The following is a 16,492-nucleotide window of genomic DNA, read 5'->3' on the forward strand; positions in this document are numbered from 1 at the left end:
GTACATAAGCATGAAGAGATCGGCTGATCGAACTGGAAGGTGGCGGGGAACTCTAAGAAACGAATGTCTTTGAGAACAGGATTCTGAAATACCAGTTGATCAGTGTCGTGCGTGTCCCGTCACATTGCTTTTTTTATGCTTAACCTCAACCTTATTGAAGGAAGTGATACATCATATTATCGTTTTGACGATACGCATAGTACATTCCTGAAACCACCGACGGCTCGTGTACGAAGATACAAGAAATTTGTCAGGACAATTTATACTACCAATCGAACTGTTTATCTTCCATATCTTTAACTATCCACGATGGAGAGAGTTAGGAGTGAGTTTACTATTATTTAAATCATTTATTGTTGTAACATTACGTTCGTCAACTACTTTGCAGCCCAACATACTCCACCTGAATAGTTTCTCTTTTGTTTTTTTACGTTCGTCATTATGCATGACGTAGCATGCATGATGAATTATGTTCGTTATATTTATATTCTTTAAACAGTTGCCATCGATGACTATATTACGGTTGTAAATTTTAACTATGTAGATAAGTGTGCCGTATCGTATGATCGCGCATTCGTCGTGCGCGATGCTCCCAATACAGTTACACGTACACTTGCATAGGTTTTTATGTTTTTAATATTCAATTACCGTCTGCTTTTACGTACGAATTTTTTCGACAACTCTACGGGATATTTACATGCTAAAATTATACGACAGATTTTTCTTCCGCTCATCACGCGACTCGATAAAAGACGAGAGGAAGATAGTGTTAGGGCTCATAATGACCTGTTTATCTCAACGCATTACGAGTAAATTTCCTACTCATCTGATGACACATATAATTATCAATTTTCAATTCTCAGTTTTCCTTTGTTTCTTTCACGCTACACTGATATTCTACATTCTGTTGTAGTCATTAAGTTTTTACGCTTCTCTCGTTGCATAATACTTCAATGCCATTATTCGTTGCAACCGAGTTGAAAAGTAGGTCTGTACCGCTACTTTAACTAGCTGGAGGTTTCAACATAAAATAATGGGATTCGCGTACATTCACTTTTAGTGGCATGGATTTAACTGAAAAGGATAATTTTTAGAAAAGAGTTTATTGTAAAAAAAGTGGTCTAATTGAGCGTTCGTTTCTGGTAAATGCATTTTGTTGAAATTGGGATAAAGAGGACCAACAAACGCGCATACATCTACGGTCATGGCGTGGTACGATGCTACGAATCACACGAGTTGTGTCACGTGTTGTTGATAAGCCTACGAGGAAAACATTATCAGTCGATGCGTACTTGTGATCGTACCGCGACTTTTAAAATTTTTTAACTAGGAACCGTTTTTGTTGAAGAAAAGGCGCCAAATAAATTGCGCGTAAATGCACATTAATGGTGGCGCTGCAGGTCAAACGCACATTACTTTGACTTCTTTAAGTATATATATTCCAGCGACATCTTTATCCGCAGAATTTCTGTGAAAACTAACGACTATCGTTGTTTTCCATTTTGCTTAATTACTTGTATCGTAACTAAGGTATTAGCCTATTAGTATCAGGTTGCAATACTATATTCTCTCATTTACTATATTTTTATTATCAGGGAATAAATAAATTCAATTGTTAACGTGTAAAGTGACTACAAATGCTCTGTAATTCTAATTTCTGTGACAATTAATCCTTTTTATAGTTACGTCATACGACACGCGATGCTTTTTTAAGCTCCACGTAATCAAGAAATATACATTTTTATTTCGATGCAACGAAGTTCACGCATAAATATCGTCTATTCATTACAATAAATTTGAATTGTTGGTATAAAAAATCGCTTATTGCCTGATTTTTCGAAAAAAATTATGATTTTTGAGTTATGTCATTGTAGTAAATTAGCGAGACGTATCGCGATGAACACGAACTTTACACCATCGATCAACCTGTTTATTGTCGCGTTTCGTCGTCAACGAAATCAATCGATTACATCTCGATTTTACTCGAGTACTATTTTGCCATCTCGCGTGCGATACGAGTCACTTGTTGCCGAGTCATTCGTTTTCGCAAGGTTCACGCGTGGTCGCTCTACGCGTGCGTTCACTGTTCAAATGTTCACATGCATGCATGCATAAACGCATATGGTGTGCATACAATATTATCGCAGAATCAGGCCGCTGTGGTATATGTATAAAAAGCTATGTAAATTATCTTGTAAATAACATCATTGAAAATTATTTTTAAGGAATTTAGTGGTAGATTATTCTTTCCTAGGACAATTTTTTGTTTTGGAGATAGCTTTCCAATCTCGTTTCAACAAAATTTTAAGTAAAATAGGTGTAAAGAAGGACCACTAGATAAAATATAATTAAATTAAAGATGAATGAAAAGTGATGTACAAGATTCCGTTTATCCGGACACGTCAGGGGGGCATACGGGTTCAGATAACCGGTTCGCCCGGATAATAGGAGTCCACTATTCCACTGGTTCTTCCTACCATCACTGTTTATTCGTCCGAATAATACGCTACCTTTTGTTTCACTGATGAAATACAAGGAACATATATATCTACATCTACATACGCTGTGCAACGATATAAGTTTATACAAGAGTTCGTTAGCAATGTGTTCGATAAACCAGGTACAGCGTTAATAAATAAAGCTTCTACTCTATCGTTTATTCGTAACAATGTCACGCTGAAATATCAGGATGCTGGTCACGCGTTGTGTTTACTCAACAAGTTATCTTATTGTTAGATGGGTAAGAACGAATTTACAGAGAGGCTTGTGCGTTATTTAAATAAAATATTTGAAAAGTATTTATTCAATCTCAACACGAAATAAAGCTACTTTCCTTACATTATTTTTAAAATACAAGTAATAAAATAATTCATTCTTTCATGCCAGAGTGTACATTGTTTCCTCTTATAATCGAGGAATCTTTGAAATGAGTTACTCTCATTCATTACTTTTTTTCATTATCGCGTCCTTGACCATCGAGACGATACGTATGTATATGTATGGTGTGGCACGCGCGCGCTGCTTCCCTACGACATTAAACAGTTGTAGGATTATTTTAATAGTGATCGTCTTAACTTGGGTTCAGTTCATGCCATGTTTTCAGTCAGAAAGGGTGCATATACGTAGAGCACATGTGCTTGAAATTATGGTGGACGTAAAGTGGTGACAAGAGTTATTCGCGAAGAAATAATCGAATTTCGTCCACTACACCCGCGAGTTCGAGATAATGAATCTACGTATTTAGTTATTTATAATAGATTGCAACGGCCACCGTGTACAATTAGATAAACATGAAATCTGGGGATAGAATGCAGCGTAAATACTTTGTTCGAAACAGTTAGACAATCACCTCGAACGTGTCAATTCTTGCAGGAATTTCTTGTTTTTGGGACGCACGGGAGGGAGGCTCCAACTTCAAGGTGCGTTTTCATAGAGCTGTATTTTTCTGTTTCCTCTTTCGTTTTTCTTTTATCTCCCTTTCTTTCTTAACCGCCACGTGCGTCTGTTGATGCTTTCAGTGTCGTCGAATTATCCGAACTAATATGAGTAATAATTCAAATGTTCCTATTAATCGTTTTTCAAATCTACATTTGTTAACTGATTTCAATAACTATTTCGTTAACGATTTCTTAACGATTTCTTAACGAGAAAGGTCGATTTAGATTTCGTACCTCAGATGAAGTGTGGTAATCGTATAATGGATCGCCTTGGTGACTTGACAGAAAAAAGTGTTTCAATGTTTACTTTTCACTTAAAAAAAAGTGTTACGGGACAAAAGAGATCGGTATGGTAGGGATTTGTACGTACAGTGACGGTTACCGAGGAAATTTAGGTGAAGAATAAATTTCCTGGAATGACATGCAAAAATATTGAGAAGGAAGGTCATTGGAAGGTTCACCGCTTAAATTCTTTAGACCGTTGCATGATAAAATAACTCCAGAACATTCAAGGGCATCGAGGATATTTATTTGAGAAAAGAAAAAGAAAATTGAAATGAAGTAGGGTCGTCACAGTTTATTTTCAGACAAGAAAACAGAATTACACCGTATAAAAAAAACAATTACATAATACCATATATCACTATCATAATTTTTTTAACAATTCTTTGTATCAAAGATATGTAGTGATATCGTTACCTAGTAACGTTACTGAACTACTAGAAATCTATTAGAATTAAAAAAACTCGAGTTACAACATAACAGAGATCTATAGTTCAGTAGTTGCTAACTACTCTACTGTATCTTGCACGATCATCGTGTACAATTAGGTAGATGATCCTTTCAGATGTGACGGATGAACAATTATAAAGGAAAATCGCAGACGCTCACCGCGTGAAAGATAAGCAAAAAGTAATTCCAGAAAATTGACAAGTACCATCGAATGTTCAGTGGAATTTGTATTTGGACACTGTGCATCCTCTTGGATGATACGAAATACTTACCGCGACTGATTGCCGCGTTCAGTTGGAGTCGAACGGTTGAAGTGGCAAGTCGAGTTAACGAGCGATTTTCTTCCGTGTCACGGCGCGCTTCCGGGATAGCTTACGTGTTTCAATTTTCCTTTGATTGCAAATTGTCGAAAGGACCATTTTTACCATGTTGAGTAAGTTGCAGTTACATTTCAAATATATTACTGAAATAGGAATCAGTCTTTTCAAGTCAAATGTATAAATATTCAAAATTTGAGAGTGTAAACACATGGATCCCTCTTTCTTTTGCTTTTTTTTTTTTACCAGTAGGATTTTTTAACCATTTCGCAAAGGCGTTAAAGTCACTGCTAGCCGATAGAGTGTTTAGCATATTATTATATAGCAATTGCGATTGTAATTGTTGAGAATTGTATTCTTACTGTAAATTGTCTATTGAGTACGTGAAGGATTAATTAATTGTGAGCTTTTTTCTCCATGACCGCCTATTTCACACGTTCATGGTCATATCATCAGCTTACATATTTGTATTCGCACACTGTTGAGGTAGAAAGACGTGTCGTTAGCATGATGCGGTCAGTTTTTTAACATTACGTAAGATTCGTGGAAGCTGGTGTGAGTGATACATGTATTGACAGGATGTATACATAATTTACAACATCGTATTAACTGACAATTACGTTTAGTATGAGTTGTATACATCCGACGAAACAATTGCGATGCTTTATGTCAATGATATTGTTCTTTAGATGATTTTCTATTACTAAACACAGAAATAGTTTTGAAAAATGCAGAAAATGAAGAATAATTATTTTAATTACGATTAAAAATTTTGAATCAAAAGTATTTTTAGTTATACATCTCTGCTATTTTTAAAAATCAATTCTTAATTAGTTGTTTGTTTTATAATGAACGTTTATCTTAACGTAAAGTATACTGATTATAGGAACCAAAAATAATTGCAATCGTGCAAGGTGAATATTGTATCATTTTTTTATCTGCAGCGTGTTACGTCACTAATAATACTCAGATAATTTTGCAATTATTTTTTATTTTAAATAATTCAATGTCAGCATCAGAGTAGACGAATAGTTTCCTCGCAATGGAGTCGAACTTTATAATTAAAAACTATTCGTGCTTTGAGGAAAAATGTCGGCAATCGTTTCTAAGTAGAAAACATTTCAAACGAATGAGAAAAAAGTCTCTTGAGACTCATACCATATTTACCACTTAAAATTCAGTATACTTTTTTACAATAAATTTACTTGCTCAGTGTAATAATTTAATTCAATGACTCCTTTAAACTGTTAAGTTAAACACATAAAGAATTTACAGGTACTACAATATATGTCGGTATGTATTTGCTCAAAGATAAAACGATAAGATTATAGGCAGGATGAGAGGTGATTTGTTTGTAGATCTGATTAAATCAAGAGTTTTCCATGATTGGAAGCCGTTTAAAAGAAAGTTTTCCAGCGACCAGGTTTACTATTAATACAGATCTTTCCTTCTGTCGCAGAGGCGTCGACGGAAGAAAGCCTGCGATTCATCAGGCAGTCGCTGAAGTCGGAGGAAATGGATCACCTCGAAGGCATCCACTTCGATGGTCTCTATCCTCACGTCTTCGTCACATTGGGAGCTTCGGTAAATATCTAAACATTTAATTTAATTATTATCATAAATTAGAAAAAATATCTAATTCTTATATCTCCCAATAGGGCGACCTGGCGAGGAAAAAAATCTATCCGACTCTATGGTGGCTCTTCAGGGATAATCTCCTGCCGAAGACCACAACTTTCTTCGGTTACGCCCGGACCAATATGACCATCGCTCAACTACGAGAAAAATGTCATCCCTATATGAAGGTGAAGCCAGGTCAGGAGAATAAGTATGAGGAGTTCTGGAGATTGAACCATTATGTTTGTGGCACGTACGATTCCGAGAGCTCGTTTGAGACACTGGACAAAGAGCTGAGGAAACACGAACAGTCGCACCAAATCACTCACAGATTGTTCTACTTAGCTTTACCACCAAGCGTCTTCGAGGTCGTGACTGTACACATTAAAAACGTTTGCATGGGTGATAAGTAAGTGTCCACCATGCAGCTTTGCCTCACAAACTACTGTATTGCCCAACTATGGAGAAAAATAGTATCTACTAATAATATTTTATTATTATAATTTCTCCAAAAATGGAGAAATTTAAATTTCATATTTTTTTTGTAATTGTAGTCCATAATTAGACAGTATAATCTACCAAATGTACCATTAAAGTTAACAGGACCATTTTCCTTTGCAGAGGCTGGACAAGAATCATCATAGAGAAACCATTTGGTAGAGACGCGATTACCTCTCAACATTTATCGGATCACTTAGCATCTTTGTTCAAGGAGGAACAGATTTACCGTATCGATCATTATTTAGGCAAAGAGATGGTCCAAAATCTAATGACCCTCAGGTTCGGTAACAGGATATTCAGTCCAACATGGAACAGAGACAACGTGGCTTCCGTGCAGATCACGTTCAAAGAGCCATTCGGCACGCAAGGGAGGGGTGGGTACTTTGACGAGTTTGGGATTATCAGGGACGTGATGCAGAATCACTTGTTGCAAATTTTGTCCCTGGTGGCGATGGAAAAGCCTGCCTCTTGCCATCCAGACGATATTCGCGACGAGAAGGTGAAGGTACTGAAGTGTATGAAGCCTGTGAAATTAGGGAATGTTGTATTGGGACAGTACGTAGGAGACCCGAACTCGGATGATTCTGATGCGCGATTGGGTTACTTGGATGATCCTACGGTGCCTGCTGGCTCTAACACGCCCACGTTTGCGCTGGCAGTTTTGAGAATTAATAACGAGAGATGGGATGGTGTTCCATTTATTCTTAGGTGTGGCAAAGGTAAGTAGTCAGCTCATTTGTTAATGCAGTAGCAGATTTTGGAATATTTGATAAAAAAATTGATGGTTGATTAGCTCTAAATGAACGGAAAGCGGAAGTTAGAATACAGTACCAAGATGTGCCTGGAGATATATTTGATGGAAAGGCAAAGAGGAATGAATTAGTGATAAGAGTTCAGCCTGGCGAGGCGCTGTACATTAAAATGATGACCAAGTCACCTGGTATCACGTTCGATATGGAGGAAACTGAGTTGGATCTGACTTATGGTTGTAGATATAAGGTAAATACGGAGATGTATTTTCATCGAGTTGATAAAGCACGGTTTTATGAATATTTTGGCTTATAGGATTTGAAGCTTCCTGACGCCTATGAGAGATTAATTTTGGATGTATTTTGTGGGTCGCAAATGCACTTCGTACGCAGTGATGAGCTCTCGGAAGCGTGGAGAATCTTCACGCCATTGCTCCATCAAATAGAGAAAGAACAAATTAAACCCATTCCATATAAGTAAGTGACGAGAATGAAATTTTTAATTTATAGCTCTCGGTGATGGTGGAACTATCATTCTATGTGGTTTAAATTTTAGATATGGTTCACGGGGACCTAAAGAAGCCGATGAAATGGCGAGGTTAAACAATTTTACGTATTATGGATCGTATAAATGGATAAAGCCATAATTCCGGATTTGAGACATTTAAAGTTGTACGATGCACATATTGTATACATATAGACGTAAAAGTTTGTACTACGATTCGTCATCTGTGATCATAATAATCAATATTTTTATATTATACACAAAGGTACCTTCTAAACTTTTATATGCATATACAATTAATTTATATAAGTAATTTATTGAGAGATCAAATCCCTTCATTTGTTGAAAGCAGTTTTACTGGTAAAAATATGCAGACAATATGAGATATTTAAATAGTAAAGCCTAAGTATATGTTATAGTTGTTTAAATGATTCAGAAACTCTAATTTTTATGTAGATAATCATTTTATTTACTTTTGACGATTTAAACATGATGCCAATCACATGAAATATAATATTCTGTACAGTAGACGAGCAACAAAAGTTGTGGAATACACTGCAATAAATAAATAGGAGAAAGTTGAACTGTTTAATCTATAAAACAAATGATCTACATACTTAACTATCAAATAAAGTAATGCCATGGCAGAAGAGCATGAAATTTTTGAATTAATGAATTTTTGTAAGTTCGGTCTACTATTCAGCTTCCTCCTTTTTTCTTTCTTTCTCGCTTCGTACAAAGGGAACAGCTATACATAAATCCATAGGTCAGATACTTTACTGCCACATTTAACAGTGAACAAAAATAATATTTAATTTACAAAATTCACCAATTTTCCTATAAAAATGTAGTTTAGATTAAATTAATGTCATACACATTAACATTTATATTTTTGTAAATATCACGATAATGTTTATCATCATATATGTTACCACTGTCACGATGCAAAAATTGAGTACATATAAAACTTATATAAAATACGGGAAGTTCATGTTGGTATGCCATTCGCGGATTAATTCTTATATTATTAAAAATTAATTAACAATATCTTAAATAATAAAGTGCGAGCGGTATGAATTATTGAAGAAATTGATCTTAACTCCTTCTAAATACGTAAGTGACGATCATTATATATATTTTCTAAATAGTAAAGTATCGCTACAAGCAATGGACATTGCACAAATTAAATACACACAAAAACAAATGTAAAAAAACTCCACGTTATTCTTGTAAACAGTCGTTTTAAAATTCACTAGTCTTTTTATTGAACGTCTGCTAGATTAGGACCATTCACCAGTTCTCAATGTATACAAACCAAATTTAAGTCCAGCTTCTGACTCCTCGATATGACAATGTTCTTTTTTACTTGAACACTTCGCGATAGCGTGTAATTTGTAAAAATGTCAAAATTTGATCCAAGTCTATGAGTTGACGAAAATACGATCTTAACATATGGTACACTTATTCAAAATTTAAATCTCACACGCTCCAGGATCCAACAATTCGTCCCAATTAATACTTCTTTGAAATACTTCTTGTTGTAACCATAATTCATAATTTTGTTTAAATTCTTCGCTTAATTCCACCTCCGTACCAAGCACTGATATAACAGATGTATCAACAGGTTGCATATCTTTAGCTTTGGGAGCATTAGAGTATCGGCGGTTGTTGAATTGGTCAACGCATGAACGTAATTCACATTCTTCCACTTGGAAATCCCATGGTCGTGCTTCGAGATCTAAGAGTTAGAAAATTAGAGGATTTATATATCTTTTATACACTAGTAAAATTATAGAATCTAATTATTTAAGTATGCCGTACCATTTCCATATGCCCAATCATCATTTAAACGATGTCTAACTTTTGCATAAATCGCACTGATTGTTTTCATATTTGTTTTTCGCCACTGTCGACCTAAATATTTGGTCTGCATTTTAAGTAACTTTAAGACATATAACTGCATCATCGCGTGTCTAACTTTTAACGTGCGTTTTAATATAGGTGATGATTTAAAGACGACCAGCATCTAGAAAAATTAGATAAAATTAACATCTATTAGCAAATAAATTACGAACATTAATAATTCACTTACCATAATTCTACTATGCTTCCATTTTGTCAATTTATTAAGAATACGTAATAAATTAATGCAGGAGAAAACATTTCTCCATAAGTACTCCTGGCTATCTCCAATTTCAAGATTTTCTGTAGTCAACTCTGGTTGATCCCCGATAACACACATAGGGAAATCCAAAATGGGAATACTATAGGTGGAAAAGATTAGTACAACTTACGTACAGAAATGTGAAAAAAAATCTAATATCAGGGACTTACATATTTTTGGCTTCAATGTAAGCTACAATGTTCTGATTTAAGAATTTTAAAACGAGTGGTATGCAATTAGCAAATACCAAATGCTGTGACATGAACTCAAATTGATAAATGTGATTCAGCTTGAAATGTTTTAGTAAAAGAAGTAGAATTGCAGAAACTGCTTTAACAATAATTTCCTTGTGCCTGTTAACATCAATGCCAAGTTTCATCGATTGTACCACTGTCATTCTGCAAGATACGTGATATTAAGGTAATAAAATGTATGTACACGTGTGCATATAATCTATTTCAATTTACTTACGGCATTTGCCCAGGTAAAACATCAGCCATAATGTTAGTACTGTCTGTCTTGGCCTTACTGGTGGGTGCAGCTGCCAGCAGAATTTTTAGTAACGCAATCATGTATTGTGGAAGATTTGGTAACATAGCTTGATACAAAATTTCTGTTGGTGTTTGACGAATTGGGGGTTCTGGAGTACTCAAAGGATTTCTAGCGATTTCTTCTTCTTTTTGTATTTGTACTTCAGCCAAAGATGTGTACATATGCTAAACACATAATATTATATAACATCATTATTTTTAAGTGCAAATAGGGAATTTATAAACTGTGTAAATACCAAACTTACTCGTTTAAGTGTATTAACACCCTCATGAATTGGCTGTGGCAACCCAGCTAAGCTTTCTCTATCTCCTTGTAGTTTGTAACCAACGAATTTCAATCTCGATACATCAAGAAAAGTGTCTACATCCTTTTGCCTTACTTTTGGTGTCCATGGCAAGCCTGTAAAACCACATTTTTATACTTAAAATTTTACAAGATATATATTACTTAAAACACGAATGTAGGAATAAGTCTTACCTTTTCCTTTAGTGATCTGAGGATCAGTGCTAGGAAGGTCAGTGTTAGGAAGGTCAATGATAGGCTCTCCACGCGGTTGCATATGCCGGTATCCGAAATGAATTTGATTCCGGCCAGATTGGCTTGTATATACATTCACATCTCCTTCACCTTCATTATTTGTGGTGTTATTTTCCATTTTTCCATCTTCGTATTCTGTACCCAGGAGTGGTTCATCCAATGATTTTTGTTTCCTCAAACATTGCTAATATAATTCATAGGATTACACTTTAATAAGACTAAGAATTTTAAATACAGATTAAAATAATAAGAAAACATACTCGTCTAAATCTAGGTGTACTAGGAGCACAAGGAGTATTGAAATACTCCTCTAAATTTTTTTTCTTATTTTGCGACATGAGCAAATCTGGTGCATGTATGGGAGGAGAACTGGCTCTCATAGTTTTGGCAACTTCTATGGTATCTTCCTGTTGTGTATCAAGGCCAGCTTCTTCACGGTATTGTTTTTTCAATTTTCTTAGTGTATCAATACCACCAAGAGATACTAAGATCAACTTCCACAGGAGTAAAAGAACTTTTTTCATAGGAAAGTGTGGAGCTGATCCACTGCAGAAGCATGTTACCATACCAAGAAGTTTAACTATCAGCAACTCTTCACCATATGGATTTATTAGATCTTCTTTAAAAGATTCAACATTAGCCTTATAAATACTGTTCTCTAAATCCTTCATTTCTTCTCTCATTACCTCTGTTATAATGTATAAAACAGATAAGATTACCCTTAAGTCAACAGAATCGTCAAGACTAACAGCTATTTTTCTCATTGCAGATGTAGCTGTTGTACTGTTTCTAGAAATAAGAAGAAAGAAATTGCAAGATATTATTTAGTTTTCATTCTTGTGTTTCTATTCCCTGGAAACATTAACTTACTCAATTTCAATATTAAGAAGTTCAACAAATGCTGGGAAAACTCCAGCTTCATATAATAACATTACATTTGTTCTTGTCCAGTCTTGTTGCTCTTTATCAGATTGTACTTCAGCCCAGCAACCTTGCACCAAGTACAAAATGCACTGTGCTGCTTTCATTCTCAATGGCTTATTGGAAACTTCCAGTTGATCTAACAATTTGTAAATGACTGACTTCTTTTGAGCTTCTGTCAAGTTTTGCCACCAAGGTAGTAATTTATATGACTCCATTTGTTCTTCAAAGGCCTAACGATCAATGTACACATATTCCCATTAGTTTCTTTGGTAACAAGATGATTTTATATCGATTCCTCAAATTCTGATGAACAAGGACTTATATGAAACAGGTAACAATACACATTTACTTACAGTAAGATTGACATGTAATTCATATTGTTCTGTGTAGCTATACAATTCAGCAATTTCATTGGCATATGTATCTGCATCATCATAAACAAATTCCAAATCCAAATCTACAGATTCAACTGTTTCCTGAACATAAAAATATAAAGTTAGTTGCTTAAGTGCCATTGGCTCAATGCTAGTCTTCTATAATATAAGAAAGACGTTTTATATACCATTTCGTGAATATCAATTTCGACAATTACTGTTCGGAAAAGTATATTTAAACGTTTTATTCACGTATCTCTCTGATAAACAGATTGTGACAATCCAGGCATTAAATAGTGGTATGCGCTTTTAGCGAGAAGGTTAGAAACAACCTGATCTCGACGACGGCTATCGCCAGGTTTTTCACACTTAGTTGACAAAGCATTTACTCACTTCAGTATTTGTAAATCGTTGAGGTTTAACTATTCGGGGAAAATCACGCTTCCCATTTCCATTTGCATCCATCCCTACGTCACACAGCATTTTCTAATAGCGATTAAAGATGCAGTATGGGATGCATCTTCGACTTAATGTAAGAATCGATATTTCTTTCGACCGTGTTAAATCGTTCGCGATGTTCTTCAGTCGATTGATCGATCAGCCTTGTTATCGATTTTTTATTCATGAAGAAATCGATGTTCTTTACTGTATTCGATAATTATTGAAAACTCTCCGGCGTATTCGCAACTTTTTAAAGGAGAACTTAAGCTTTCGTTAATTTATCTTACAAAAGCATTAAATCTGTTTAAAAGTTATTGGCAGCTTTGAGTCCGAGACGATTGGCTTGCCAGAAATTCTTAGTGAGTTTCACAATAATCTTCGTAAACATTGGTATGGCGCAGCTTCCATTTTGAAAACCGAAGCTACTCGAAAAGCACGTTAAACTGCTCTTCACATACTCTTCGGATGACAGCGTCAGTGTTGTGCGTCCTTTCCAGTGGCATTGTGCTTTAAATAGATAGTTTCCTAAACAATTTTAGTACCTAATTTGATTTGAAAGATGCAGGGAACTATCATAGAAAATCTAAGCGGCAGGAAACTATCGGTACTTGTGATTCTACTAGTCGTCGCGCAAATAGTTTGTTTTTTAATAGGCGGGTTCATCGGTAAGTGAAGAAATGTCAGTCACTTTAGTCATTTCTTAACTAGAAATCTGTACAAACGTAAAAAAAATTCGTCTGTATAAGTACTTTATTGTATATTCATATTCTTCAAGTTCTTCACAAAGGATTTTACTTATAAAAAACATCAGCTTTGTGGGGAGTCTTAATTTTATGAATTATTATATTCATTGAAGTTAGTTACTCTAAATAATTGCTAGATATATTAGTGAAATATACTGTTTTTTTTTTAGCTCCTACACCAGCTAGTAGTCAAAATATACTTGGTACACCTTGCAAGGATATTCGTGTGAATGGATCAGAACCTGGTGGAAACAAATGGTTTTACTCAAGGGGAAAAGGATCTTGCACTCCTGTTGATATGAATCGTTTTACTCTTGAGAATCATCATCAGGCATATCAAGTTGTTTATACATTTCAAGTAAGTGCTATAGGTATTCTTTTAAGTACAAAGTCTAGGACACAATTAAAAATTGTAATACTTTTTATTTATTATAGATGCCTGTGCCCCGAAATAACATGCAACTTGATTATTCTAGATGGCAACAAAATTTAATAGGTGTTTTACAAGTGGATATTGTTTATCATAGTCAAATAGAAATTGGTAATTTACGAGATATATTTTTATACTTAATATTTTTATATAGTAATAAATTAATTGTATATATATTTTTTACCTTTTATAGCTCCAAGAACTAAGATTACATTGGATGCAAGACTTGCTTATAGGAATAAGGGAGACTCTGATGATGGTTGGAAACCATATGCATCCTCAGTGGTTGAAAGAATGTTAGATTGCAGTATAGATGATGTAAATAGTTATCAGATAAATTTTTCTTAGATCCATTATATAAAAAATATGTTCTTTAATATTTGTGTATCACATTTATAGGCAATGGAGCAATATAATTACAATTGTAGTGTGGTACCATTGTTTGAACTGGGATCTCTGTTTCATGATTATTATCTTTTAAATATTCGCCTTCCTGCTGATACTGATAGAAACATTAATCAAGGATTAGGACACATAACGGATTTATGGCTGACGGTAAATCTATAGTTTTTTAAATCTCTGTAGGGGTTTAATATATTTAACATTTTATATTTATTTGTATTTTTTATAATATAGGCCATAAATCAAAATGGTGGATTTACAAAGGTGTGGGTGAGTTTGAAAACTATTTATTTCCCGATTGTCATATGTGTTCTTGCGTGGTATTGGCGACGAGTGCACATGCTTTCAAGATCACCAGCTCTTTTGGAGTACTTGCTTTTAGCACTGGGCATAGCTCTAACATTTTTAAACAGTGCGTTGTATATTTTTTATTTCTGCAGCATATATATCAACTATTCGTATTTAATTACTGGTTCTTGTACTTTCTAGTGCCTTTGGAGTATTTAACGCTCGCCTATGACATGCCATTTATGCTTTTGTTAGGCGATATCAGACAAGGAGTATTCTATGCAATTCTGTTGTCTTTCTGGCTTATTTTTGCCGGAGAGCATCTCATGGTAAGAACATAAAATAGGCGTGTGAAGATAAGAACTCGATCGATCAAATATCAGTTTTAATATACTAATGACATGTCTTTTTTATGCGTTGCTGCTTACCTAAAATAGATACAGGTGAGTTAATTTCAATATACATTTTTCAGTAATTCCATCTTGATATCATAGAAACATTATGTACGTAATTTATTTTTCATTAATTAGGAAGGTGAACAAAGAAATTCTTTAAAGTGTTATTGGCGTCACCTTTCTGCAGTCGGCATTGGTTGTCTGTCACTGTTTGTATTCGACATGTGTGAACGTGGAGTTCAATTAAGAAATCCGTTCTATTCGATTTGGGTTACAGATCTTGGGACTAAATTTGCTGTATCCTTTTACAACAGAGAAAAATGCTACTTTTATTGAGAATGTTTAGATTCCTTAATATAAAACGATAGTTGTCATTTATAATTTTGGCTGGAGTATCAGCTGGTGTATACTTAATATTCTTGGCTTATATGATATGGAAAGTATTCATGAATATTAGTGCAAAAAGAGCTGCACTACCTAGTATGAGTTCAGCACGACGTTTACATTATGAAGGTGTAATATATCGATTTAAATTTTTAATGATAGCCACACTATTGTGTGCTTCTTTGACTGTTATTGGATTTATTCTAGGCCAGGTACTTATATTGTAATTTAAAATATCAAATGGAACAGATTGATTACATACTAATTTATTCGAAAAAAATGTGATACAGGTCGCTGAAGGTCAATGGAAATGGGATGAAGAATTGCATTTAGAAATGACGTCAGCATTTTTCACTGGTGTGTACGGAATGTGGAATATTTATATCATAGCGCTATTGTGTTTATATGCACCTTCTCATAAGCAATGGCCTATTGAACCATCCGGTAACTAGATATATTTTTTTTCTAATGTCATTTCATTTCATCTAATCATCTAACCTTTCATCTGATCATACTTAACTGTTTACAGAAAATAGTATTAGCGAAGAAATTGAATTTTCGCGTTTATCAACAGATCCCAACGAAATGCTGTCTTTAACAGCGTTTGCGCGGAAAACAGCAGTAGAATAAAGAGGATGCATGTTTCAGGAAATTATTCAAAAAATGGCAATCGACCAGTCAACACTTTTGTACTTAAACGTTGGACGCGTCAGACTATAAATATGGTTGAACGGAATTTTCTCCATATTTGTAGAAATTTTTAGGACTGATAATACTCTTATAAGTAATCTTATGCCAAAATTAATTATTTATTAGAAAAAATATTTTGTAAGCTTCATTAAGTTCGTAAGACGAGTTGGTACCTAATGTGCGAAAAATTCATTTAAAATCTTTCATTTTCTCCACTTTTGCATACAATGACATTAGAATTATATATTTATTTCATAGAACATTCCATTTTAAACCTAATTCATATCTTCTGATTAAAATTAATTTTTTC

At 34.4% G+C, this 16,492-nt stretch overlaps 3 protein-coding genes across 6 annotated transcripts; 2 read left to right on the forward strand and 1 right to left on the reverse strand.

Moving 5' to 3' along the window:
- Nucleotides 1–179: 179 nt before the first annotated feature.
- On the forward strand, nt 180–8,935 carry Zw (glucose-6-phosphate 1-dehydrogenase Zw). Of its 2 annotated transcripts, none has more exons than XM_076380865.1 (7): nt 180–325; nt 5,946–6,070; nt 6,145–6,512; nt 6,725–7,323; nt 7,398–7,603; nt 7,670–7,830; nt 7,910–8,935. In XM_076380865.1, the coding sequence occupies exons 1-7, from the start codon at nt 310–312 to the stop codon at nt 7,998–8,000; spliced, it is 1,566 nt and encodes a 521-aa protein (XP_076236980.1). In that variant the 5' UTR covers nt 180–309; the 3' UTR covers nt 8,001–8,935. The 2 variants fall into 2 exon arrangements, with proteins under 2 accessions (XP_076236980.1, XP_076236981.1); XM_076380866.1 differs by lacking the exon at nt 180–325 and adding an exon at nt 4,478–4,602.
- Nucleotides 8,433–12,908, reverse strand: Strip (striatin interacting protein). 3 transcript variants are annotated; one of them, XM_076380863.1, is made up of 11 exons: nt 12,598–12,908; nt 12,389–12,511; nt 11,982–12,265; nt 11,372–11,900; nt 11,052–11,295; nt 10,819–10,973; nt 10,494–10,738; nt 10,193–10,420; nt 9,951–10,122; nt 9,680–9,884; nt 8,433–9,596 (listed from the first exon to the last, which is right to left on the reverse strand). In XM_076380863.1, the coding sequence occupies exons 1-11, from the start codon at nt 12,598–12,600 to the stop codon at nt 9,331–9,333; spliced, it is 2,454 nt and encodes an 817-aa protein (XP_076236978.1). In that variant the 5' UTR covers nt 12,601–12,908; the 3' UTR covers nt 8,433–9,330. The 3 variants fall into 3 exon arrangements, with proteins under 3 accessions (XP_076236978.1, XP_076236977.1, XP_076236979.1); XM_076380862.1 differs by having other exon boundaries at nt 12,803–12,893; XM_076380864.1 differs by lacking the exon at nt 12,598–12,908 and having other exon boundaries at nt 12,379–12,481.
- A 417-nt stretch (nt 12,909–13,325) lies between these two features.
- On the forward strand, nt 13,326–16,428 carry Wls (Wnt ligand secretion mediator). The gene is made up of 12 exons (XM_076381685.1): nt 13,326–13,515; nt 13,764–13,951; nt 14,029–14,134; nt 14,217–14,341; nt 14,423–14,578; nt 14,660–14,837; nt 14,915–15,042; nt 15,151–15,156; nt 15,244–15,405; nt 15,477–15,704; nt 15,783–15,936; nt 16,022–16,428. The coding sequence occupies exons 1-12, from the start codon at nt 13,410–13,412 to the stop codon at nt 16,120–16,122; spliced, it is 1,638 nt and encodes a 545-aa protein (XP_076237800.1). The 5' UTR covers nt 13,326–13,409; the 3' UTR covers nt 16,123–16,428.
- Nucleotides 16,429–16,492: the final 64 nt, after the last annotated feature.

The sequence above is a fragment of the Calliopsis andreniformis genome, chromosome 6 (genome assembly GCF_051401765.1).
Source record: "Calliopsis andreniformis isolate RMS-2024a chromosome 6, iyCalAndr_principal, whole genome shotgun sequence".
Classification (NCBI taxonomy): Eukaryota; Metazoa; Arthropoda; class Insecta; order Hymenoptera; family Andrenidae; genus Calliopsis; species Calliopsis andreniformis.